The 25,052-nt window shown below is 38.2% G+C and overlaps 5 protein-coding genes across 6 annotated transcripts in view; 3 read left to right on the forward strand and 2 right to left on the reverse strand.

Annotated features, from left to right (window-relative positions):
* LOC106331874 (senescence-associated carboxylesterase 101-like) overlaps nt 1–3,724 on the forward strand; it is a 5,130-nt gene extending 1,406 nt beyond the window's left edge. Inside the window, exon 3 of the mRNA XM_013770305.1 lies at nt 2,240–3,724. Coding sequence (XP_013625759.1) covers nt 2,240–3,442 — 1,203 coding nt within the window. The 3' untranslated portion in view covers nt 3,443–3,724. The remainder of the gene's footprint in view (nt 1–2,239) is intronic.
* Nucleotides 3,725–4,293: 569 nt separating this feature from the next.
* LOC106334766 (senescence-associated carboxylesterase 101-like) lies at nt 4,294–6,461 on the forward strand. Its single transcript, XM_013773121.1, has 3 exons — nt 4,294–4,402; nt 4,629–4,950; nt 5,108–6,461. The coding sequence occupies exons 1-3, from the start codon at nt 4,386–4,388 to the stop codon at nt 6,326–6,328; spliced, it is 1,560 nt and encodes a 519-aa protein (XP_013628575.1). The 5' UTR covers nt 4,294–4,385; the 3' UTR covers nt 6,329–6,461.
* LOC106334765 (alpha-mannosidase 2-like) lies at nt 6,023–10,890 on the reverse strand. The gene is made up of 5 exons (XM_013773120.1): nt 10,199–10,890; nt 9,957–10,106; nt 9,842–9,874; nt 6,457–9,381; nt 6,023–6,314 (listed from the first exon to the last, which is right to left on the reverse strand). The coding sequence occupies exons 1-4, from the start codon at nt 10,793–10,795 to the stop codon at nt 6,643–6,645; spliced, it is 3,519 nt and encodes a 1,172-aa protein (XP_013628574.1). The 5' UTR covers nt 10,796–10,890; the 3' UTR covers nt 6,023–6,314; nt 6,457–6,642.
* Nucleotides 10,891–11,456: 566 nt separating this feature from the next.
* On the reverse strand, nt 11,457–18,411 carry LOC106334838 (paired amphipathic helix protein Sin3-like 2). Of its 2 annotated transcripts, none has more exons than XM_013773215.1 (22): nt 18,139–18,411; nt 17,980–18,061; nt 17,664–17,825; nt 17,381–17,567; nt 17,185–17,283; nt 16,926–17,093; nt 16,530–16,842; nt 16,103–16,239; nt 15,953–16,028; nt 15,843–15,878; nt 15,551–15,750; nt 15,322–15,476; nt 15,118–15,245; nt 14,754–15,008; nt 13,976–14,596; nt 13,250–13,854; nt 13,051–13,151; nt 12,830–12,968; nt 12,583–12,735; nt 12,309–12,475; nt 12,045–12,156; nt 11,457–11,925 (listed from the first exon to the last, which is right to left on the reverse strand). In XM_013773215.1, exons 2-22 carry the CDS (start codon nt 18,054–18,056, stop codon nt 11,782–11,784), a joined length of 4,035 nt encoding a protein of 1,344 aa, XP_013628669.1. In that variant the 5' UTR covers nt 18,057–18,061; nt 18,139–18,411; the 3' UTR covers nt 11,457–11,781. The 2 variants fall into 2 exon arrangements, with proteins under 2 accessions (XP_013628669.1, XP_013628668.1); XM_013773214.1 differs by having other exon boundaries at nt 13,949–14,596.
* A 2,649-nt stretch (nt 18,412–21,060) lies between these two features.
* LOC106329671 lies at nt 21,061–21,807 on the forward strand. Its single transcript, XM_013768348.1, has 3 exons — nt 21,061–21,071; nt 21,407–21,601; nt 21,679–21,807. Exons 2-3 carry the CDS (start codon nt 21,407–21,409, stop codon nt 21,805–21,807), a joined length of 324 nt encoding a protein of 107 aa, XP_013623802.1. The 5' UTR covers nt 21,061–21,071.
* Nucleotides 21,808–25,052: the final 3,245 nt, after the last annotated feature.

A 25,052-nucleotide genomic window follows, 5' to 3' on the forward strand; every position in this document is an offset into this window, starting at 1 on the left:
TAAAATATTTATTTATTCAATATGGTTTATAGTTTAATTTAGAATGATATATATACATATATATATTAAATCTTAATGATTAATTAAATTAGACTTTTATTTATATGATTTTGTAATCATTTGTATTTTGTCATAACAAAAATTTTAAACCATGGATCGCAAAATTTGAATGTGAGACTTTTAACAGTTTTAGTAATTTATAGTCTTTTTTTTAAATTCAAAATATAACATATACAGAAAAATCTAAATTTTTACAATATGGTACGTTATTGTGATTTTTTTAAATTATTTTAACAGTTTAAAATTAAACAAATTTGATAGAAGATACATTATTTTTTTATCAGATCTTTATTATTCAAAATCATTAATTGTCATATATACTTTAGCCACATTAGGCAATTCTGTAATCTTTATTTAAGGAAATAATAAATGACATTAATAATGAATTTGTGGTTAGTTTAATAAAAAGTTTATTATATAATTAGATGGACCAACATATTTCTCTAATAATTCTAAGAATTATTTTAGTGATGACACATGACTACAAAAAAAAGTTGTAATGTTTCACAAATAATATATAGGGGATTAGTTGATTTAGATAGGAAAAATTCCATAAAATTAATCCAACTAAATTTTGATAGCTTTTTAATAATCAAACTTTTTCATTATCCAGTTTAATATCCCAACTAATTATTTTGCTCATTATAGTATACAAACTTTTAAAACTATGTCATTTTAATACCCAAACTTTGTTTATTTTAATTAAAAATAGTAATAGATTTCAAACGAAACTTAAAAAATCTTTAAAATTTACAAAAAAAATATGAGAAATTTCTAATTTTATTTCCTGTTTGAGAAATAAAAGTAACTAGATTGTCTAAAATCTTAAATTTTCTAATAAAATTTTAAGTTTTAAATATTGATTTTAATATGTTTTCTGAAATGGAAAACAAATTTATTTATTTTCTCCTTATTTATTTACCTTCTTTCCTAAATCTGAAAATAAAATTAGAAAATTTTAGTATTTTTTTCTTAGGTTTTGGAGATTTTTTAAATTTCGTTTGAAACTTATTAGTATTTTCAATTAAAATAAATAAAGTTTGAGTATTAAAAAGGGTACAGTTTTAAAAGTTGGTGCATTAAAATGAACAAGATAATTAGTTGGAGTATTAAAGTGAGTAGCAAAAAAAGTTTGGGCATTAAAAAGCTTAATGAATTTTAGTTGGGATATTTTTATGGAATTTTGCCATTCAGATATATATATTTTGGTTTTGTTTCAAATTAGGACAGATTTAATTTTTGTATATAAGTAACTTCACGTAGTTTGTTAAAGGATTTTTAACGTTAAGACCCTTCAACTAAGTTTGTTTTGGGTAAAAACCCTCGAACTAAGTATTTAACGAAAAAAATTTCAGACTAACTTTATTTAATGAACTAAAGCCTACCAGATCATAATTACCATTACTACCGGTAAATTTTTAGTTTAGGGGTTTCTATATTAAGTAAACATAGTTGAGAGGTTTTACCATTAAAAATTAAAAAGAATCAAAACTTTAATATTATCTAAAAATTAGTAACTTAAATTTTCAAAATTAGCATTTAGTTTTTTTTTTAAAAATATATGAGTTTGATGTGTTTTTAACATCAACATTATATATGTATAAATTAAAAATGTAAAAACTCAGAAAATATAATAAAAATTAAAAGATTTATTATTACATTTTATTAGATAAGATATAATTTTTATTATATTTTTTTGTTTTTTACATTTTTAATCTTTTAGTAATTTTATGACAGGTAAATCTTTAGATAATTTTAATTATATTTTCTGGGTGTTTATATTTTTAATTCATACATATATAATGTTGATGTTAAAAACACATCAAACTCATATATTCTAATTTTAAAAATTTAAGTTACTAATTTTTAGATAATAATATAAAATTTTAAATGTTTTTTATTTATTTTTATTTTTAATGGTAAAACCCCTCAGTTATGTTTACTTAATGTGGAAACCCCTAAACTAAAGATTTACGGGTAGTAATGGTAATTATGACCCGTTAGGGTTTAATTCATTAAATAAAGTTAGTTTGAAGTTTTTTTCGTTAAATATTTAGTGTTGGGGTTTTTACACAAAACAAACTTAGTTGAGGGATTTTAACGTTATAAATCTTTTGTTAAAGGATAATACAACTCAATAATATCATTATTCTCTAATTTTACATCATATTTTCCGTAGTTGCTCAAGTCCAAGAAACAAGTGATCCTAACCGGAGCTGCGTTAGGAGGATCGGTCGCATCTCTGTTTACGCTTTGGCTTGTAGACACAGTCGACCCGAAACTGAGACGTCCCTTGTGCATCGCTTTTGGCTCTCCTTTAATAGGAGACGCTTCTCTGCAGCAGATTCTTGAGAACTCCTTGAGGAACTCATGTTTCCTTCACGTGGCTGACGCTGCACAAACTCTCCTAACGCAAGCTTTCAAGCCTTTTGGAACGTTCTTGATTTGTTTCGACTCCCAATGCATTTGCATCGATGACCCTGAGACGGTCACGGAGCTGCTAGGCGGTGCTAACACGGATGAAGTAGTCTGGAGGGACTACAGCGAAGTTCTCGGTCGTCTGGTTCAACCGTTAGCCGTGGAAACAAGACTGATAGTTGATGATGGAATTATCAACCGGATGGCGGATCGTGCTGCGAACAAGAAACTGCGTTTTGATCCGCTTATAAAGCTAAACCACATGAAGATAGAAATGATGCATTTAGAAAAGTACAAAAAGAAAAGCACGATGGGTTACTACGACCGGTTCAAGACAAATATGAAGTCTCCTGATTCAATAGTCGATGTGGTTACTGAGAAGCGCAAGAAAGAGCTAAACGATTACTGGATATCATTGGTCAAAGAAGTGGAGAAGATGCCTCAGAGCGAAAAGTCACTTCTCAAGACCCGGTCTCTCTTCGCGGGGCACAACTACAGACGGCTGGTCGAGCCACTCGACATTGCTGAGTATTACCTCAGGGGTAAAAGAGAGTATCGAACCACTGGAAGGTCTCGCCACTATGAAATGCTCGAGAAATGGTTTAAGGCGGAAAATATTAAACCGACTAGATGGGAAGGGAGAGACCTGAGTGATCTTTTGACGTTTGATTCTTGTTTCTGGGCTGATGTTGAGGAAGCTATGCTTGTAAACAATGCTCTGAGAACACAATTGGTGGGGAGAGAGGTGTTGTTTGAGAAGCTCATGAAGTTTGAAGAATACGTGTGGAAGATGATAGAAAAGCGCGAGGTTTCGCCGGAGATTTTCTTGGAGGGAAGCAGTTTCATGAAGTGGTGGAAAGAGTACAAGGAGATCAAAGGCTTACATGCTCCACCTACCCACTTCACCGAGTTTATGAACAATAACAAGCACGAGAGTTATGGCAAGCCTGCTGATAAAGAATGATGTACTGAGAGTTATGGTCAGTAAAATAATCAGTTACATTGCATGTTAAGTTGATGATTGATTGTATTTGTATCCAACTATTTATTTCCATGAAAATAAAAAAAGTACATTTTAAGGAAAATTATGTAACTAAGGTCTTACAGTAGTTTTTACATGGCCACACAAAGGCTCTCCAGCTTTCTACTCTCTCTTTTGTCAGCTTTACGTTTCCCCAACAGCTTTTTTAGCAAGAAGCCGATTCTGAGCTCAACCTCTTCGTCAACGATCTTATGACGTTGTAACCAGCCAAATAGTCAATGATCAGTAGTCATGACTGTGATATATTTTTTTTACTTGTGAGGTCGTAGCTCAAGCTTGTAAGCTCGTATTTCCATGGGAGAGATCGAGACACGTCCTTGTGAACCATCTCGGGGTGGTTCTTGATCGTCGTACTCGAAAATCTCCATGTCTTCTTGCAAAAGATTCAATGAAGTTGGTTTCACCTTTGTAGCTGCAAGATCTTTAAACATGTCGGAGAAGTTCACTGGTTCATCAGCCACGCTTGTGCAGTTCGCTCTTCTTCCTTTATGGCGAACATTTTAAGCCTGCTGATGAAGAATATTTACCTTTTCAGACCAGCAAATATTTCAGATCTTTCTTGTGTCACAAGAAACAAAGTTGGTTTATAAACTGTGTTGCAACTTGCAAGTATTTATTTTCAGTTCTACATTTTTTATATATTCAATTCACACTTAATGTCAAATATGTCGGCTCGAAGTGCTGAGCGAATCTATGCTTTTTCTTTTTGCGATCTTCGCGGAAAAAGAGAAAGAGGAGTTGTTAGTTCTTTTTTTTAAAAAGAATTGATTTCTCTCATTTTCAACATCGTTTGTTTGTCCTACTTTCTATAATACAATCCTCTCTTTGCAACTTTCTTCTCTATAGAACATTTCCAGCTCAAGCCATGGATTCTTCATCACTGTAAGTATTAGAAATGACTCTTTCTTTTTAATTTTTGTTACTCAGTTGCTCAACTCATGGCTGATCCTCATTCTATAGAACTTTTTAAAAAAAAGTTACAGATCAGAAGATAACATAATCGATATATATATATATATATATATATTCATAGTTTTATATACATTGTATTCTTGAAAATCTTGCTCTTTGGACATTTGACTAAATTCATAGTTTTCTTTCTTTATAGAAAATGCTTGGAGCTCGGGAAGCTTGTGTCCAACTCCGGTGTCTTAGACAAGGCATGGAGTAAGATCTCAGCAGCCCATGGAAATCAAGTTTCAGGTTTAGAGTTCAAGCCTTACCATGAAGGCATATACACAATTGTGGTTTTCGTGGCACCGAGTTTCCCTTTTGATTCTGCTGCTTCCACTCCTCTATCTGGGCCAGAAGGTCAGAATCCGTTTCATTTTCTACGCTCCGAGAACATCTTCTCATTCTCCCTTCACAAACCTGCTTACCAGCTCTTTGTCTCTGCCAACAAGAACAACCTCACCGAACTCAAATTAGAGGTAACTTTCAACTCGCACTCTACTCTCTTTTGTTTACAAGCAACAACTTTGGGTGTGACAGTTGTTTACTCTCTTTTGTTTAATCTGGTTTGGTGTTTCCCAAGTCAATAACTTTTATAGATCTTTTAGTAAGTCATTATGTGTTGTTGTTTTGTAGTTGCTCGGCTTGCTCAAGTCCAAGAAGCATGTGATCATAACCGGAGCTGCGTTAGGAGGATCTGTCGCATCTCTCTTTACGCTGTGGCTTCTAGAGTCAGTCGAGCCTAATTTCAAACGTCCCTTGTGCATCACTTTTGGCTCGCCTTTACTTGGAGACGCTTCTCTGCAACAGATTCTTGAGAACTCCTTGTGGAACTCATGTTTCCTTCACGTGGTGGCCGACGCTGCACAAACTCCCGTGAACACAAATTTCAAGCCTTTTGGAACGTTCTTGATTTGGGTCGGCTCCCAATGCGTCTGCATCGACGACCCTGTGACTGTCACGGAGTTGCTAGGCGGTGCTAACGCGGATGAAATAGTCTGGAGAGACTACAGTGAAGTTCTTGGTCGTCTGGTTCAGCCTGTTGCGGTGGAAACAAGACTGATGGTTGATGATGGCGTTTTCAACCGGATGGCGGAACGTGCTGAGAACAAGAAGCCGCGTTTTGATCCGCTTATAAAGCTAAACGACATGAAGATACACATGATATATTTTGAATGGTACAAAAAGATATGCAAGAAGATGAAGATCGGTTACTATGATCACTTCAAGACGCAACTAGTTTTTTCTTACGAGAATCGCAGGAGAGAGCTAAACGATTACTGGAAAGAATTGGTTGAAGAAGTGGAGAAGACGCCTCAGAGTGAGAAGTCACTACTCAAGACCCGGTCTCTCCTCTCCGGGCACAACTACAGACGAATGATCGAGCCGCTTGACATTGCTACATATTACCGGGATGGTGGGAAAGAGTATCGAAACTCAAGGCCTCGCCACTATGTTACGCTCGAGAAATGGTTTAAGGCGGGAGTGGAAGATGAGAAAATCCCCTCTCCGGCTAGACCCCCTGGGAGTGATCTGAGTGATCTTTTGACGTTTGATTCTTGTTTCTGGGCTGATGTTCAGGAAGCTATGCGTGTAACCGATGCTCTTGCTCTGAAAACACAAGTGGTGGGGAGAGAGGAGTTGCTGGAAAAACTCATGAGGTTTGAAGAATACGTGGGGGAGATGCTCAAAAAGCGTGAGGTTTCGCCGGAGATTTTCTTGGAGGGAAGCAGTTTCATGAAGTGGTGGAGAGAGTACAAGGAGATCAGAGCCCTTCATTCTCCACCTTCTTACTTCACCCAGTTTATGATCCAGAGGAAGTACGAGAGTTATGGCAAGCCTGCTGATAAAGAATGATGTACTGAGAGTTATGGTCAGTAAAATAATCAAGTTTTATTGCATGTTAAGTTGATTGTATTCAACTATTTATTTCCATGAAAATTAAAAGTTTATTTTTAAGGAAACTTATGTAACTAAGGTCTTACAGTAGTTTTACATGGACACACAAAGGCTCTCCAGCTTTCTACTCTCTCTTTTGTCAGCTTTACGTTTCCACGAACAGCTTTTTTTAGCAAGAAGCCGATTCTGACCCCAACCTCTTAGTCAACGATCTTGTGACGCTGTAACCAGCCAAAGAGTCAAACGACCAGTCTTGACTGTGATATCTTTTTTTACTTGTGAGGTCGTAGCTCAAGCTTGTAAGCTCGTATTTCCATGGGAGAAATCGAGACACGTCCTTGTGAACCATCTCGGGGTGGTTCTTGTTCGTCGTACCCGAGACTCTCCATGTCTTCTTGCAAAAGATTCAATGAAGTTGGTTTCACCTTTGTAGCTGCAAGATCTTTGAACAAGTCGGAGAAGTTCACTGGTTCAACAGCCACGCTTGTGCAGTTTGCTCTTCTTCCTTTATGGCAATAAGCTTTGTCATAAGCTCGTCGGTTGATGATAAGGGCGAACCTTGAGTTGTCCTCTTCCAATGGCTGAGAGTATTTTGATGGACGTGGAACCTTGAAATTCACAATGTGGAGGTCACACGGTAATGGTTTGGCTAAAGGAGCAAACGAACCGTACTGCGGAACACGCACCGATATGTCTTGCGGTTTCTTGGCAATGAATGTGTTTATGGGATAGTTCAAGTGAGCACCTACGAGGTGAGAGAGAAGGGAAGGGTTAGACACAGAGTCCGCCTGAGAGATGTTGGAGTCCACAAGAAGGTGAAAAACAACGGTCATTGGGCGGTTATCCATCACGCCTTGCCCTAGGCCACGTCCATCGTCCCGAACCAAGCGTCTGTCCAGCATAATCTCCAACCAACCATCTTCAAGACTTGCAACGCCAAGAGATTGGCGAGAGTGTACAGAGAATCTCTGGCCGCTGGATCCTTGGATGAATGCGAGAGATGGCATTGGGTAGTAGTTTCCTTGAAGGGGTATCTTATCATACGTTTCCCTCCTGCTCATTTGGAAACCGTTGAGATCAGAGTAGAAGACCTTTTTGTTGTCGATATCACTCTTGTACCGGACAATTAGTTCCTGGTCATTGAAGTCTTCTCCGAGTAGCTCAACATGATATTCCATCTCAACCACTAGATCCTGAAGCGTGTTGCCTCCAGTGTATACTCGGGTGCTGTGAGAGATGGGAGATTTCTCCCATCTGGTTTTAGGGTACGAGAAGACTTCTTGGACTAGCAGTCCCTCGGAGATGACTAGATGTCCACCGGATTTAACAATCGGTTGAGCTTCACCTTTTGGTTTGAACAGGTAAGCTCCACTATCTGGACTAAAGTACATACCAATCTCTTCTCTCACGACAGTCTCCGGTCCATTTCTATGGACTATCTTCTGGAGTAAGCCGTTCTTAACGTCAAACACAAGAGTCTGATGTTCGTTTCGGATCTCAGTCACATCGCTGTCAAGTTTTGAGCAGGAATATGGAGAGGGACAAGGGAATGGGTCTAACTCAGAAGCGTATTTGAGTTTAGACTGTATCGCTTTCTCGCATTCCACATTCCCGTTAGCAATGTAATAAGTTCTCAGACCAAGAGCTGGAATGGAAGCTTTCCAGTAAAGGCGGTGTCTGCCGGTGAACAGTTTGGTTTTGTCATGCTGCACTTCAGGAGAAATCTGGCTAGGGACACAAGTCCAGTTCGAGTCGAGAACCGAGATTTCAGCACGGTTGACGACTACATTCACTACCTCCTCTCTCCTCTGTTCCGATGGATTGAAGAGTATAACTGCGTGTACGTTTCCTTCACGCGCAGCAATTGGCTTGTGAACCGGCTGAGCATCATACTTGGATCGCACTTGCTCTGCCTCGAATAACGATGGGGACTGATCGGATTTTTCTTTCCCTTGGCGGATCCCAAGGAGAACTTCGATTGCTTTAGACATAAAAATCTGAAGGTCTTGCAGTGAAGTATGCATCCGGGAGCCGTAATCTTGAACCACATGATCCTTAGCAGTTCCGGTAACCCCATCATGGTGCTGGAAAAGAGCTAGATTCCTTCTAGCAGCAGTTAACTTATACGCAAAACTTGTCGGAAATTTCTCACACTGAACTCGATGGCAATAACCTAACAGAAACGACATCATGATCTCAGCTCCACGAAGGGTATGCTCGAGCACACGATCAACAGCTTTGAAGAAAGGCCTTGAAACGTAATAGCCACTCCAGTAGTCTTGTTGCCTATCTGCATATGTAAAGAAGTCACCTGACAGAGAAGGAAAGCCAACAACCTGACCAGAGCCAACCTCACCAGGAAGAGAATAATTTACTCTATCAGCTTCTTCTCGAAGTGTTCTGAAGTAATCATCAAGAGTGCCAAACTTTGCCTCTGCGTTCAGACTAGGATCAGAGTTGATGTGATCAAACAACATCTGGTAGTTACGGAACTGAGCCTCGGCTTCATCCATACTGATGTACCGAAAATCATCTCCAAGAGGTATAAGAAGGGTATTGGTTCTATAAAGGGTGGACTTTTTCCTGTACTGATCCAGAAGCTTTGATGCTCTCTCCTGAACATTTTCTTGTGTGGTCTCCACTGGGTGCTTTCCCCATGGACAAAGTTCATACTTGAACCCCCGCTTCCGAGCAAAATCAAACTGACAGCAAATTGCAGGCTCTGGACCACAAGTGTGTGGGATATCGTATGAATAGAAAGGCATCATATGAACAAAAATATCTGTTGTCTCCATAGTATCCCAACTCTGTCGCCAAATGTATTCAAGATTCTTGTGCAGGGCAAGCTCTTTCTTGAGCTCGTAATGAGTCCTCTGAATAAGCATGTTCTCGAAACCCATACGCCGGAGGAGATAAGCCATAGTTGACGAATAGCCAAAGGGATCTATGGCCCATGAGTTCTTAGGAATAACCCCAATTGTGTCATTAAGCCACATATTACCCTCTGCGATCTGCAGAAGAAGCGGTCCAGAACAAAATCAGATACAAAAGTAGAGCCAGTTTAATAAGAAAACATAGTTTACACACAAAAAGCTTGGAATCCTAACTCTTAGAAGATGCTTTACCCAAAAAGGAAAAAAAAACACATGTTACAAACACAATGCAACAAGCAGCTGGTTAAACTAGCATTATATTTCTAGCTAATTAATATTCTAACATCACATGCTCTTGTTTACACACAACCAAAAGGAGGGTTTTGAGCTCAAACGAGGTCTTAGGTACTGTTGAACTATAACCAACCAGATGTGACATAATAAATACAAACGAATAGGAAACATAAAATGAGAAATACAGTACCACTGTCATCATCTTCATCTTTATTTCAGTAAAAGTCAAAAACTTCTAAAAACAAACAGAAGCAGAAAGTTTAAGTGCATAAAAAATGGAAAGTCAAGAGATGAAGAAACATACCTGCTCAATTATGGCAAAATAATGTGAATTAGCCTGCACACACGACATCAAAGAAAACACTTAGCTCATCTCAACATATCTCATTTTTCATTTTTTTTTATCAAGGAAACATTACCTCATCATTCATCACCCAGCCACCACCAACGATCTCTAACTGCCCGTTCTTAACCAAGCTACTCAAAGCTTCCTGCTTACTAGGTGAAGCGTCTCTCCACCATCTCTCCAGATACGACATCTCCTCCCATATAAACTTCCGTCTAGAATCCTACACAAAAAAAAAATGCGATCACTAAAATAAATAAAAAATTAAAATGCAATTCACGCTGACGTCACTAGAGATATTAGTCATTTCGTCACCTTGGATAAAGTCTCGACGATGGTGTCGAGGATATGCCTCGACTGCAACTGATAATACTCCTCCACCGTAAGCTTCCACCCAGGATCGTTATGCGAGTGAGGCACCACGAAGATCTTCAGCTTCTCTCTCTCCCACTCGTCTCCTCTGTACGTCACTTGCCACCCTTGCTTCCACGGACCTCCGTCTACGTCCTTGAACTCGATCCTATCGTACAGATCCTTGGTAGTGATGTCCACGACGGCGGCGACGGAGAGTGAACTGTTTACGTGTCGTCGATTGATGATGCTCTTACGCGGCTTTGCGAATCGGTTGGATCTGGAGGAGGAGGAGGAGAGGAAGCGGGAGGAGATCGGTTTTGGGACGCCGAAGTGGAAGAGCGTGAGGAGAAGGAAGAGGAGGGAGAAGACGAGGAGAGCGATGAGGAGGAAGTTCGTGAAGAGGAAGTTGATGAGAGCTGTTCGTTGTTTTCGTGGTTTTCGATTGATCGGGAGTTTTGATTTGGATGAGGATGTTGTTGGGAGAAGGGATTGACGCCAGCCGCTTCCGCTTCCGCTGCCGGGGGGACTACGGCGGGGGTTGCCGCCGATGAAGGGCATGTCTCTCCTCCTCGGAAATTCCGAAGTCTTTTGCTAATGAAACTACGTCGTTTTTTACCTGATCCGTTTAGTTTCTTTCGGCTCTGAGTTTTATATAACTGAATGACGGTGGACTTTTCTTGTGGTTTTACGGTAGATTCGAGTAGTGCGTCAGTGGTAGTATTGTCTTTTAATCAAGAGCTAGATTCCGGTCAACTTTGGTCAACCGTATAATTTAATCATCAACCGGGTATGTATATTTTGAGAAGTCCCCGCCAAACAAGTTCAGAACAAAGCTTGATATCCAAACACACCTTTTAGTTTCTTGAGACTGCACGATGTTGATCTGATTGAGCTCGATGATGCCGCCGGGACTAGAGTTTTCGATAGCTAGACGAGGTAAAAGTAAAACACACTATGCGCATTCTCCTAATTTTTGTAAACAGCAGGAGTTGAAATGGTCAAATAAACTAAATGGGCTGGCGAAATTTAATGGCCCAACAAAATTTGGAAGGAAGAAGAAGCCCATGTATGAATAAACGGCAGCTTCATCTTTTCTCATTCACAGACGGATAGTTCTGGTTAGGTTTTGATCAAAACAGGTTGATTTTTCTTTGAGAAGAGTTATACAAATAGGTGTTCTTGGTGAATGATTCTCTCCGTACGAGAAGAAACTAACAAGAAACGTTGAAAAATCATTTATTTATATAAAAGAGAGAATCTCTCCTTTGAACTTTTCTATGTCTGTAGATACAAACCAACCACGTATGTGTTTTCATTATTTACATCCACACATTTTTTTTGGTAAACCTAAGTCATCAAGATACAAATTAGATAAATACACACTACTGTGCAAGGAACTTCTTCACAGAATACTAACGAGAAAGTACTTGAAAGTTCTTTTTATTCCTGAGAAAGTTGTAGGGAGAACTTGGTCTGCCTCTAACCTTCCTTGTGTTGAAGTAAATGATAAAAGATCCGTTTTGATGTTCTTCTTCTTGTTGCTGTCATCTTGAAGCTGAGAGAAACTTGTGGAATCTTTCTACTCTGTACAACTTGCGTTGCTCCGATGATGATTTTTCATGTGACGGCTTCTTCTGCTTCTTCTTCTTCCTATGGAAGAAATCCTCCGTGTCCAAGACATACGAGATCTACAACAAGAGATGTTTTGAAGCAATCAGCACTTATTGATGTGTAGATTGGTTCTAGTTCTAGATTCTCAAAACATGAAACCTGTACCGGTTTGGTTTAAGACTAGATTCGCTGTTACCTTGTAGGAAGAGCAAGACATCTTGCACTCAAGGCCATTAATTACTTCTACACCTTCCATTGCCTTGCAGGCGACTGCAAGATCATCCAGACCAGAGTATCCACGCATGTTCCTGCACAATAAGAATTCAGCGGAACAACTTGGTTTTATGTACCTAATGTCTTGAATCATTCCAAAAGTAATGGAACTGTACCAAATTATACAGTAAGAGATGGGTTTATATGTGATTAGAGACATGTAAAAAGGTACTGAAACTCGATATACCTTTTTAACACAATGGCCTGTGGGGCTACTTTTTTCCCTGATGAGTTGGAAAGGAACTCCTTTTGCAGATAACTTGCAAACGTGGGATCCATGGAGACTGCATAAGCCTCAGGCTTTTCGATTATACTATCCATAAGCTGGATTGACAAACGGGATGGAGAGGACGACTGCATATGAATTAGAACACACAGAAAACAAGTTTCAGGGTCAATGAACAATCGTAATACCCCAATGAAGAGAGAGAGTGAAATGAGAATTGGTTTAGGGTTCTTACACATTCCAACCGATAAATATTTTCCTCGTGAAGGAGAATCCTCGCGTTTTCATAATACACCGAGTCAATGACCCTCCCAGGTTTCCGAGACTTCTCATACTCATACAACTGGAGAAGCTTATTATCCATATCGTCTGCTACAACAGCTTGAAGCTGCAGTACATGAAATGAAGTCAGAAATGAATATAATGTCTGGAAAGTATAAATGATCAAATCTAAAACCAAGAAAGCAGGTGACGAGAATTACCTGTTTAACTAGTTTGTATATCAGTTTTTCCAACGTGAATAAAACATATGATTGGTTTCCAATAATAGCTCGACATTCATCCTCAAACTTGGAACTTTCAGCTGAGCCATTAAGCAGACTAAACAGAGCACTCATAAACCTTCACAATATACACAAAACGAATTTATAACTTCAATACGCTCCATGGTCTATATCTACATCAATTTGGTTGACGACTGTACCTTGCATAAGGATCAGGTGAACTAGTATCTTTCGTGTTTCTCCGATTCAGTTCACTGCCTGTGCAATATGTTTTTGCAGACAAAATTCTCTCGTACAGGGTCTGGAAATTCAAACCCAATAAAAAAACAAAAAGGTAAAACCTACGTTTTCAAACTTTTAATCTGAGAAAAGCAAATCATAAGAAACGATTGAACTCACTCGATGAAGCCTGAAAAGAACATAAAAGTCGTCATTCCCGTAGAACACTCTGGAATCTTTTTGTCTCTCATCAAGCAACGCTGCTGCGGCTACATGCTTTGAAAGAGGCTTAACGGATAATAGAACACGTTCTGACAATGGAAGCAACCGATTGTCCTCTTCTATAAGATGCGAATCCATCCCCTCTGCCTCTCCTTCACTCTCAGCTTTACCATCAATCTCATCATGCTCGCCCTCTTCCTCCATACCGTTACCGTCTTGTGAACATTCGTCACCAATAGATTCAGTTCCCGACGCGTCCTCACCACCCTCTGAAGCATCATCGCCATCTTCATCGTCAGCATCATCATTTTCTCCTTCAGCTTCAACGGAATGTTCTGGCTTGGCAGTAGTCTTCAAATCACGATCTTCATAAACAACAAAGTTGTCTTCAGAATCACCAATAGGTGACAATTCACCTTCCTCCTTCTCAACATTGGATGGACCACCAGGTTCATCATAATTACTGTTGGCTTTAGAAGCATCTGGTAGCACTCCATTTGCTATAACTATGGTGTCAGCGTTCTCTATAGCGTCACCTTGTTTGGATAAAATGCCACGTGAACCTTTCAAATAAAAGTAAAGAATCACTGACATGATAAGGTAGATATATTACACACAAACTGAAGAAAAGAAAATCAGGTTCATTCTTGAAAGTACCTGAGGAATCGCCACTCCCTACTTTACCAATATTGTTTTCTACCCCACTTGGGAATGTGGCTACTCTGTCATCAACATCTCCAAATCGTTTATCGGCTCCATTTCCATTTTCTTGGTCTTTCTGAGGTTTTACAGCAGAACAGGTGGCAACATCTTTATTAGCAGGCTCACCATCCTTACAATTTTCTTTCGCTGAAGAATCCCTCTTTAACAGACCAGTCGCGCCATGTTTGGAGACCCCAGATGAAGCATACTCATCTCCATTGGCAGCAAACTTTAGTTGCCTCGAAACCAAATTTGTCGAGTCAGAGCTCACATTAACCTCCCCACTCGTCAATGCACCGTGATGCTTGGTTTCTACAACATCTTCAACAGAATTTGACCCCTTGGCCCTGGGTGGAACACCAAGCATCATTTCCAGGAAACTTTTCCAGAGCCTCAGAACTTTACCGATCTGCTCCTTTGTAGAACATATCTCCTCACACGAAAATTGGACTAGTTTGAATAAATCTTCATGAATAGTCCTGTCCAAATATTCATACTCGAAGTGAGGAATTATGGGTTGTCTGTGACCAGCAGCTACAGACAGAAGAACATCATCTTCTTCCTGAGACTTCTCTTTCAGGTCCTTGATTTCAGTCACCAGCGCTGGTATTAAATAAAAAAAATTATGAGAACAAATACGTAAATGAAAGAATAGACACGTGGCAAATGGATGCATGCAATAAAATGTGAGGAAGAACTATCGTGGTTACTTATATACAAACTTCTTGATGGACCAAACATATTCCAAGAGTTTATTTACCTTTTGCACTCAAGTTCTTAGAATCTTGCTGCTTAAAATAGAAGCTGCGGTGATCAAGTGACTTGTAATGATTCTTCGCATACACATCCGCCCAGACCGCATTAAAATCTTCACGGCACTTTGTCCATTCTTCTTGTTTCTGCTTCAAACGAGTAAGAATTACAGGAAGTGCAGCGGTTGGATTCTTACGTATTAGGTCAGTCACGTCAAGACCATGGTCGCCATAAAGTCTCTCTATGCACCGTAAATTTAGGGCTGTAATAAGTCAATAACAAAATAGCAAGTGTAAGACAAGAGATGAGAGCTCAAAGATAGGGGAAAGAGATGAAACAGAGGGTGCTACAATCACTAAACGCCAACAGACCTGTGAAGTGGTCTTCAACCCGGAAGGAGCCCTCTATACTTATTTTCTTCTCAATTATATTATTCAACAACTCTTCGGCGCTTTTCGCAGCAGAACCCACAGATTCCAACAGCATATCCAACTCAAATCTGTAACAAGAAGCAAGTAAACCACAACGTACAAATCACTCAAAACTACAAAATATATAATCTCAGTAAAACGTACCTGTCATCTTCACATCTAAACAGACTTTCTTCATATTGGTTTCTGCGCATGTGCTTAAAAGAGTAGTCTTCACTTCCTGAGGTGACAGAAACCCAGTGATCATTTAAAACAGCAGCCCCTAATTTTTGTCTGTGGCGGACGGAAGGTATTGGATACTGCAAATAAGATATGATAGTAAGTACAGTTAAAATGCCTCGGATGCAATATAGAACTCTAAAAATATTTTTACATCCGATGGGAGGAGTCGGTAGCTAGGAGTGCAACGCTCGCAATCAGATAGATCAAGCTCTTGAATAGATTTCCCCATGTACTTGTCGTTAGGACGCTCCTTTTCCTTAGCAGCATCAAGGTCGCGTTTGTGTTCTCTTTCCGTTTCCTTTTCCTCCCCCTTCACTGGCCTAGATAAACGTTCTTCACTGCTAAGTGATTCTGCAGCAAGTGTACCCAACAGTGTTAGTAATTCCAATGACGTAGAAAGTCAAGAGAAAAAGCATATAAGAAGGTACGAAAGTGCTGCTTACTTTTGCTCATAACGCCAGCGAGGTGCTGGAAACCATCTGCAAAATAGGATGATGATCAGAAACAGCTAGACATCTTCACTAGAAAAAAGACAGTAGGCAGTTTTAAATACCATTACTCTCACAACGCTCAAAGAACTGATTAAACTCATCCATGAGATCAGGGAATTTTCCAAGCAGATCAGAAACCTGAATGAAAGAGAGTGGAGTTAATACAAATTTTACGCCCCTATCCATCAACAATAAACTATTTGTACACCTACCAAATTCTGCAGCTCTTTCCTGTGGATAATTCCATTGCTGAAAATATTGAGACACTTCAAGAATGTCTGATAATCATCTTGGCTGCATAGTCTCTCCTTGACTTTCTCACAAAACACAAATGCTTGGTTGTACATACCTAAAAAAGTGAAAGAAGCACAGAAAACAAGATTATGCCGTAAGTATCAGAAAACAGGAATAGACTAGTTGAACCCTAACATACTTGTCGACAAGTAATTAGAAAATCAGCTTGTATTAAATATTCACATAATTTAAAAAATCAACAATCCATCAACTTATATATTGGAAGTGATGATAATAGCGTGACGACGTGTAGCATGTTATTAAACTCCTGTATAAAGCATTATAATTGTTGAGCCTAGAAAACAGAAAAGGTGTGAATCTCCATATAGTTCAAAAGCTGCTTACTCTTTAGATTGTTTTTCTCAGAATGTGAAGCAGGACCGGAATAAGCTTCAAAACCCTCAGTTCTTCTGGATGACTTCCTTTTCTCTGAGAAATGGTGCAAGTTATCTTGCTCTGCTTCTGCATCGTCCAAATCACGGCTTCTCCTTTCTCTTTCTCTTTCTCTTTCTCTTTCTCTTTCTCTGTTCTCCTTATCGACTCGTTTCTTCGGCTCTCTGTGCATCTTAACCATTGCTTTATCATCATTAAGGTCAGAACGGTCAACACTATGATCACGGTCACCCCGAGAAGCAACAGCCCTTTCTCGTCGGCGATCCTGATGATGAAAAATGTATCAGCTGAGAAACGAGAGACGTGACAACAGTGATAAACAGGAAAACAAAAGTAACAACACAATACCTTCTCTATTAACATTGGACGCACAAGAGGAGGACCTGATCCTCGGTCACGATACCGTTGGGCCTGACTCCGGATTAACTGAGCTGCTGAATGAGCCGCCAAAGACTCTGGCAAGAACCTAGTAAACTCTTCAAGCAAATCCAGGTGGTCCTCAAAAAGAGCCGATACCTAACAAACAGATATTAGAGCCACAAAAAAATTGATAAACTTCAACTGTAACAGTGTAAGATAGATAAAGTGACTCCAGCTGTGACACTACCTCATTGTAAACCTCAGTGATGTCCTTATCATCCTTCCGATACATATTTAAGATCTCCAAGAAAGACTTATAGACATCTTCATCGTTCTGGAACCGTTTCTACAGAGATAAAACAAACAAATACAAATACAATGAGACACTAGGTTTAAGAGCACTTGGAAAGAAAAAATCAATATACGAGAAACTTCTTGCATACCTTAATTTTATTAACAAAAGATATGGCTTCTTCAAATTCAACAGTTTTCTTAGGTGGAGCTTCTTCTTCTACTTCATCAAGCGTTATTTCAAACCCCTTAGGCAGAAACGTGTTAAACCCGAAAATCAAATTGTTATGCCCTTTAAACAACTCCTTGACTCGTGCAATCACACCAGATGTATCGGTCCTGTAAAACGCAAGATCAAGAACGTTTCCAGAAGCTACAAAAAAAAAAAAAAAAAAAAAATCAATCTGATGATAATAGGAAAGCAAAAGGTCTCACCTTTGTGCCTTGAAGTCTTTCATAACCTCAAGAAACATATCATACTTGTCCCTCTGATCCTGAAACATCTCCTTAACGTCCTTCAAGTAAGACAAAGCATCATCGGTAGTCAGCTTCTGAGAGTTCACTCCCCCATCACCAGGTACTGGAGACTGCACATATCTGCACCAAAAACAAGCTCTTACAACTCAAGATCGCGTTGAACCAAAACTGAATTACACTATGCATGTGATGGAAAAATTCAAAATTGATCACCAACTAAAACCTAGAATTCTAAATTGTTACAATCGAATTGGATTTTAAAAGAGGAACTCACGATTCGCCACGAGAAGAGGGCAAAGGACGTTTGAATTGAGACCCGGAGGAGTACACGTCATCTCTAATCCGCTTCATTGCTGCTGAAACATAAAAAGATCATCAATTAGTAAAATAAAAATTCTAAAAGTTTGAAATTCAGATGGAAGTTTAATGATACCTAACCAAATAGCCCAGATCTCTCAAAATCGAGAAGAAACAACTTCGATCACCGGCGACTAATTCACATGAATTCTCTCAGATTGTGTGCAAGCACCAAAGAAGAATTGCGATGACAACAGAGTTAAATCAAAAAAAAAAAAAAGCAAGACGGAGTTAAAGAGATTGTCCAAAGGAGCTGCTACGACTGAGAGAGGAGAGAGGAGAGAGGAGAGAGGAGAGAGAGGAGAGAATATGAAGAAGAGGAGAAACAACGACGGCAAAATGCTTCCCTTATTGATTTGTTTCAGCGGCAGAGCAAATATTTCTTTTTTTTGTTGGCTGATAAGTAAAAAATGGACCTCAAATTTATAATGGGCTTTATAAAAGGCCCAAATTAAGACCATAGCAACCTTCGTTAGTTTTGGGCCTGATAGGCGTAAAAGGCCGATAAAAAAGTAAATACAAATTAGGGTTTGCTGCTTCTTATAACTCGTTGGCGAAGATATATATAAGGAAGACTCGGATAAAGCAGTTACGCAGACATTAATTAGCTCTACTATGGTTCGGACATGACATCCTCTTTCTTGCTTTTGTTTTGTAAGTTTTTTTTTTTTGGATTTTGATGCATAGTGAGATCAGCTGATGAGCAAATACTGCAACAATATGAAGGAGAAATCTATATGATTCTTAGTATTTTTATTCTCTGATGATCCTCTTATTCTTCTCGATGATATCCTTCTTCGATTTTTGGTTTTCGTTTATTGGATTAGCAGTAAGAGATGTGATGAGCAACAAATTGGTCCGTGTTTCTGATTTAACCGTGACCGAAAATTTTAAACCAAACTCTGATCTCTTAAGCTTTGATGTTTCAGTCAATAGCTTTGGTATTGGCTCTGTGATTACTTTGCCTTTATGGCAGTATACGCTATTCTGAAAACAGTATGAAGAGAATTACTTTTACACTTAATGAGAGCCACTGATTGCGCTAGTTTTGAAATTGACATTTATGTATATACTTTATATAGTCTTGCAAAACTTCTGCTATGATGATCTTTTGAATAATATTCACATGTCAGACTTCAGAGATGTAAATTGATGAGAATAAATATTCATAATTCTGAGCACAAGTTAAATATCTTCTCCATCATCCGACCATTAGAAAGATTGTTTTTTTCTATTTTGTTCGTAGCATCTTTCATTCATATTTTTTTTTCAGTTTCAAAATTTTTAAATTGTAACTAAAGATGTGATGAGTAACAATTTGGTCAGATCAACCGTGACCGAGAATTTATACCAAACTCTGATCTTAATTTGTTTTCAGTATTTGTGTTTCAAAAATATATTTATTTTTTGTGGAAAATACAGTTTACTATTTTGATCACTAGCAATACCCTGATAAAAACTAAAACTTAATTGGTGCTTCATATGAATTAAAAAATCTATTTGACCTTAATCACATGGACTGCATAGACAACTCGTGTAAAATGTACCCAGTCACGTGTACATCTGTTATTCAGAAAAACAATAAATTCTATCTGACCTTAATAACATGAAGATATAGATGGAGGATTTGACCAATGTACTAATGTGTGACAAAACTATGATCATGGATTTTATCAATTTTATGTACCATCAACGTCTCGCACTCACTAACATCAACGCACATTCACTGCAGCATTTTTATGCCAACTGTATTGACAAAATATAAATTTCTAGTTCCTGCATTGCCGTGATAGTACTCTCATTTGATACGTGACTAGTTTCTCAACCCGTTAGCTTCAGGACCAGGTTTAACAACCGAAGGGAGGAAGTAATCACATCAAGAAACACTAGATCCTAGGATTTGTTGTTAATATCTCATACATTCAGAGGTGTGCCTGAGATTTATTGGCCTCGAGCAAAAAAAAAAATTTGGCCCACTGTCTATATGTAGTTATGAAATAAAATTGAAAGAATCCATGCTAAAGGAACTCGAAACATCTATTTACACAAATTAACTCATAGCCACTTGTGCCGCTGAATATTTCACGTCACAGATTGACCCTCTAAATATATAAACTCCATCTGGATTAGAATCTCATGCTTTGATATGCTTTGTGTCAGGCACGGCCATTTAAGGAAGATGCACTAGGATCATATCCTACACTTGTATGATGGATAACGATATCTATACTTTATACATATTCCCAATATGTTAATTACCCAAATGGGAAGATTATGAAAATGAGATCACCTGTGAAGAGAGACATACTCTATCCTGTGAAACCCATAAGACATCTGCTTTCTTTGACATACAAACCATAATCAATGATTATCGGCTTCGCCTAATCTTTGTAGAATAGACATTGTTGAAAAAATGACATACATTTAAATAAATTCATATAATGTCAGGGTTAATGAAGAGCATTAAATTTAGTCTTGCAGTTCAATTTGTTCCAATATTAGTTGACTAGTCTGTCATGTTAACCCCTTCACATGTTAATGTTAGGGCAGGCGTTACCCATGGAAGGCCGTATGTAAACACAGATCCCTAAATTAAAGGCATCGATCGCCTTTGATCACAAACTATAAAACTATTAGTATATATATATATATATATATGTTTTATGCTTAAACGTGTATGTGATTATGTAGCCTTTCGTAGTTTTTTGCTATTTTGTAAGTGTTCGATTCGGCTCCATAAGAATGGAACAAAACTATCTAAAGTGGAAGAGCTGGCGACGAAGACGGCGCTATGAGCTATTGTTGGAGGTGGACTGCACATCCTTATCAATGTTCGACCCGAGTGTGAAAAAGGCCCATTCAAGATCAAAACCCATGGAACAAGGTCGGGGTTTTGATCATTCATTAATCATTCCTTAATCATAAATCCGAACTCACACTTCAACAGCCATGTATCCTTAAAAATCCAAAGACTTAATTGACGACGGAGTGTCTTCTCCACTTGCTCAGGTGAGTATCGAGTAGATTGAGGGTTGAATTGGGTCGATTTTGTGGTCGAAACTCGAAACCGTTTTCTCGGATTTCAAATCAATTTGGGGCTTTCGAGTTTGGGATGTAAATCGATATCTGGGTTTCGAATAATTGCTGTAAATCGTCATGGTCGTTTCATTTAGGGTTCGTTTCTCTGAGATTTCAAATCGATAGAGGGATTTCGAGTTAGGGTTCTAAATTGATTCGGGGGTTTCGTTTAATAATTGTAAATCCTCAAGAGGGTTCGATATAGGGGTCGTTTATTATATTGTTTGGATTTTAATGTTCTAAAATAGATTCGATTTGTTTTACAGATGGATCTCTCAGAAGAGAGAAAGCATTCAAAGAGGCAAAAGGACTACATCAACATGCTTTCATACACTTGCGATTCAGAATACGGGATTCCGAGAAGGTGTTCCTGTGGTGGGAGAATCATCGACGAGGTTCGAGTGAAGCAGGAGTACGACACTCTTCCTGGGAAGCGTTTCTTCACCTGCGCCAACTACGAGGTAAGACTCTGAAGAACATTTTCATTCATTATGTTTATAACACATACGTATGCTGAATTTTTTTGGTTCTAAACAAGGCTGATGGGTTTCACTATCGTCAGCCTTGGGTGATTGGTGTCCAGGAGCAGATCGAAAGCTTGACTAAGCGTCTGGAGGAGGCTGAGGAGGTGATGAAGTTCGTACCGAGTCTGAAAAAAACAGATTGAGACACTAGAGGTTAGTAAAGAAATTTTTTGAGTGTCTCATATTTGTCCTTTAACGTAGTTAATATTTGTATAGTTAGGTCACCCAATGTCTTCCTCATCAAGTGATGAAGTTGATGAAGCTTTAGAAGAAATGGTCGACCAAGTAGTTGATAATTTCATCGACTCAGTGATTCATGCTCACCCCAACAAGCCGACGAGACGAGCTTATATCGAAAGAGATCGGGAACAAGGACACAATCAACTATGGAACGATTATTTCAAGGAAAATCCTACATACCCACCGGAAATGTTTAGGAGGCGTTTTCGAATGAACAAGCCATTGTTCCTTAGCATTGTCGAACGTATAAGTAATGAAGTTCCATAATTTCAGCAAATACGAAATGCTTGCGGAAGGAACGGGCTATCTGCACTTCAAAAATGTACGGCAACTATACGTATGCTTGCATATGGTCAATCCGGAGATACATATGACGAATATCTCCGACTTAGTGACAGTACAACACATTTATGTTTGCAAAATTTCACTAATGCAATAATACAATTGTTTGGAGATGAGTATCTACGAAGAACTACACCTGAGGATCTTCAACGATTACTCGATGTTGGAGAGGTACGCGGGTTTCCAGGGATGATAGGCAGTATCGATTGTATGCATTGGGAGTGGAAAAAATGCCCAACGGCTTGGAAAGGTCAGTACACACGTGGTTCAGGAAAGCCGACAATTATCTTAGAAGCCGTGGCATCACAGAATCTTTGGATATGACACGCATTTTTCGGATTACCAGGTACCCTCAACGATATCAATGTTCTTGATCGGTCACCAGTTTTTTATGACATCTTACAAGGTCGAGCACCTAAAGTTAAGTTCAAAGTCAACAACCACACTTATCGTATGGCCTACTACCTTACGGACGAAATTTATCCGAATTGGGCAACATTTATCCAATCCATCCCACTTCCTTAAGGTCCTAAAGCAGAACTATTTGCTGAACGTCAAGAATCCACCAGAAAAGATGTCGAACGGGCTTTTGGAGTATTGCAATCGAGGTTTGCAATTGTTAAAAACCCAGCTCTACTATGGGACAAGGAAAAGATAGGAAAGATAATGAGAACTTGTGTCATATTGCACAATATGATAATAGAGAACGAACGACACGGATACGCTCAAATTGATACATTTGAGTTCGAGTCAGGAGAGTCAAGCAGAAGTTTGAAGGTGAAAAGGAGAGAAAGTATCCATGTCGGTGATATGTTAGGCATTCGCAGAGAAGTTTGAGATACAGAGAAGCATGATCGTTTGAAAGCTGATTTAATGGAAAATATATAGCAAAAGTTTGGTAATGAAGATAAATAATGTTTGTATGTTTGTATGTTCTCGATTTATGTAATCTACTCTTAATGTATTGAATAAAAAGTTTTAAAATATTTATAATATATTTTAATATTTTATTCCTGTATTCTCAATAATTTGATTTTTAAAAAAAAAAATATAAATATTATTATTTTATTCCTATGAACTTCTTCTTCAGGTTCACTAATGCAGAAAACAATAGATAGAGATTCATAACTATTCATGGAACCACCAAAAAATATTAAAAAACTCTTATGAACCCCATATGCTCCCCATATGCTCTTGCGCTTACAGTTCCATTTGTTCCACTATTAGTTGACTAGTCTGTCATGCTAACCCCTTCACATGTTAACGTTAGGGCAGACATTACCCATGAAAGCCCGTATGTAAACACGTAGCAGGCATCGATCGCCTTTGATCACAAACTATAGAACCACTAGAATATATATTTTATTCTTAAACTAGTATGTGATTATGTAGCTATTTGGTAAGTGTTCGATTCGGCTCCATAAGAATGTAACAAAACTATCTAAAGTGGAAGCGCTGGCCATGAAGGCGGCGCTGATGACTGATGAGCCATTGTCGGAGCGCAGTCCTATCAATGTCCAATCTAGTTCTGAAAAATCCCATTTAAGATTAAAGCCCAAATAATACCCTGATTCACATTAAATACTTAGGGGCAAAATGAGTCGAATCCCCATCGCATCGAATATGAGATCTTATTATGACAAAGATTGAATAAGTGATCTCATCACAAATCAAGATGAGCTATCTTTTGTTTTATATGGAGTGCCTTTTTTATAGCAAAGGATCGATTTTTCTCTCCATCTGCAAAAAATATAATTTACTCAAAGCTTTTAATGTTTTTAGCAGAGCGGGCTCGATTCGAATATCAAACATGTTTAACCTTTGTAATCTCCTTTTACTTCTATTTACTTATAATACAAACGAGATTTCTGATCTACTTATTATCTTAATCATTATTTAATCATAAATCCAAACTCACCCTTCAACAACCATGTGTCTTTAAAAATTCAAAAATTTGATGTCTTTTGGGACTACAAGGTGTTAGTCTTCTTAGTTACATCGAATGCCTCAACAGTCGCTCTATGATAGTTGTTTGATGATATTAGAGGCTTGGTCTCATTCATCCTTTTGTTCTATTAATTTGTGTTTGTTTTCTCTTGTTTCATTCCACGTTTTCTTAACTCTGAGGCTGATGGCCTAGTCAAATCAGCCATGCTTCATGTGAACAATTACTCCATTCTTGGAGATGTGTTAAGCTTTTATAAAAAGTATACTTGGATCAATAACTATCTAAAGTCTCAATTAAAAGGTATTAAGTGTCCGGTATCTAAGAGCATGATTATTGGAGAGCTTTTAGGGTGGGGTTTTTAGCGGAATATAAAAACTCGTCTCTTAACTTTTAACTACAAAAGCTAAGAACCGGCTCTTAAAACTCTTATTTAAAAACTGGTTCTTAGCTTTTTTTAGTTAAAAGTTAAGAGACGGGCTCTTATATTCCGCTAAGAAGTTTACCTTAAGAATCCCCAATAATCATACTCTAACAACACTAATCATAGTATTTATGATCTCGTCAGTACATTTTTCTTAATTTCGTTTTCCATTGTTTCTTCTCTCCAGATTTGATACAATTACAAGAAACCTAATTCAAAAATAATTAGTGGACGAGCCAGTCTAACCATTCGTCAACAACATTGATTTGAATTATAGCTTCAACCAACAAACAAATGTCTCTAGCTTATTAAACACACAATTTTTTTTTTTAAATATAAGCTCCACCCGCTATAGTTTTTTTTTTTTAAAATATAAGCTCCACCTGCTATATAGTACTGCTATATTTCTTCAACATTTGCTCTTTTTTTACATTGAC

Source organism: Brassica oleracea, chromosome C3 (assembly GCF_000695525.1).
Source record: "Brassica oleracea var. oleracea cultivar TO1000 chromosome C3, BOL, whole genome shotgun sequence".
Classification (NCBI taxonomy): domain Eukaryota; kingdom Viridiplantae; phylum Streptophyta; class Magnoliopsida; order Brassicales; family Brassicaceae; genus Brassica; species Brassica oleracea.

What these genes read in the sequence shown, in the direction of transcription:
- LOC106334766 (XM_013773121.1), top strand. An exon ending in TCACCGAACTCAAATTAGAG is followed by an intron (nt 4,951 to 5,107) that starts GTAACTTTCAAC and finishes GTTGTTTTGTAG; the next exon opens with TTGCTCGGCTTGCTCAAGTC.
- LOC106334765 (XM_013773120.1), bottom strand. Translation starts at nt 10,795, where the DNA reads ATGCCCTTCATCGGCGGCAACCCCCGCCGTAGTCCCCCCGGCAGCGGA. An exon ending in TCGTCGAGACTTTATCCAAG is followed by an intron (nt 10,107 to 10,198) that starts GTGACGAAATGA and finishes TTTTTTGTGTAG; the next exon opens with GATTCTAGACGGAAGTTTAT. An exon ending in ATTTTGCCATAATTGAGCAG is followed by an intron (nt 9,382 to 9,841) that starts GTATGTTTCTTC and finishes CTTCTTCTGCAG; the next exon opens with ATCGCAGAGGGTAATATGTG.
- LOC106334838 (XM_013773214.1), bottom strand. Translation starts at nt 18,056, where the DNA reads ATGAAGCGGATTAGAGATGACGTGTACTCCTCCGGGTCTCAATTCAAA. An exon ending in TGAGCGTTGTGAGAGTAATG is followed by an intron (nt 15,879 to 15,952) that starts GTATTTAAAACT and finishes CCTATTTTGCAG; the next exon opens with ATGGTTTCCAGCACCTCGCT. An exon ending in AGGGAGTGGCGATTCCTCAG is followed by an intron (nt 13,855 to 13,948) that starts GTACTTTCAAGA and finishes TTTATTTGAAAG; the next exon opens with GTTCACGTGGCATTTTATCC.
- LOC106329671 (XM_013768348.1), top strand. Translation starts at nt 21,407, where the DNA reads ATGGATCTCTCAGAAGAGAGAAAGCATTCAAAGAGGCAAAAGGACTAC. An exon ending in TCACCTGCGCCAACTACGAG is followed by an intron (nt 21,602 to 21,678) that starts GTAAGACTCTGA and finishes GTTCTAAACAAG; the next exon opens with GCTGATGGGTTTCACTATCG.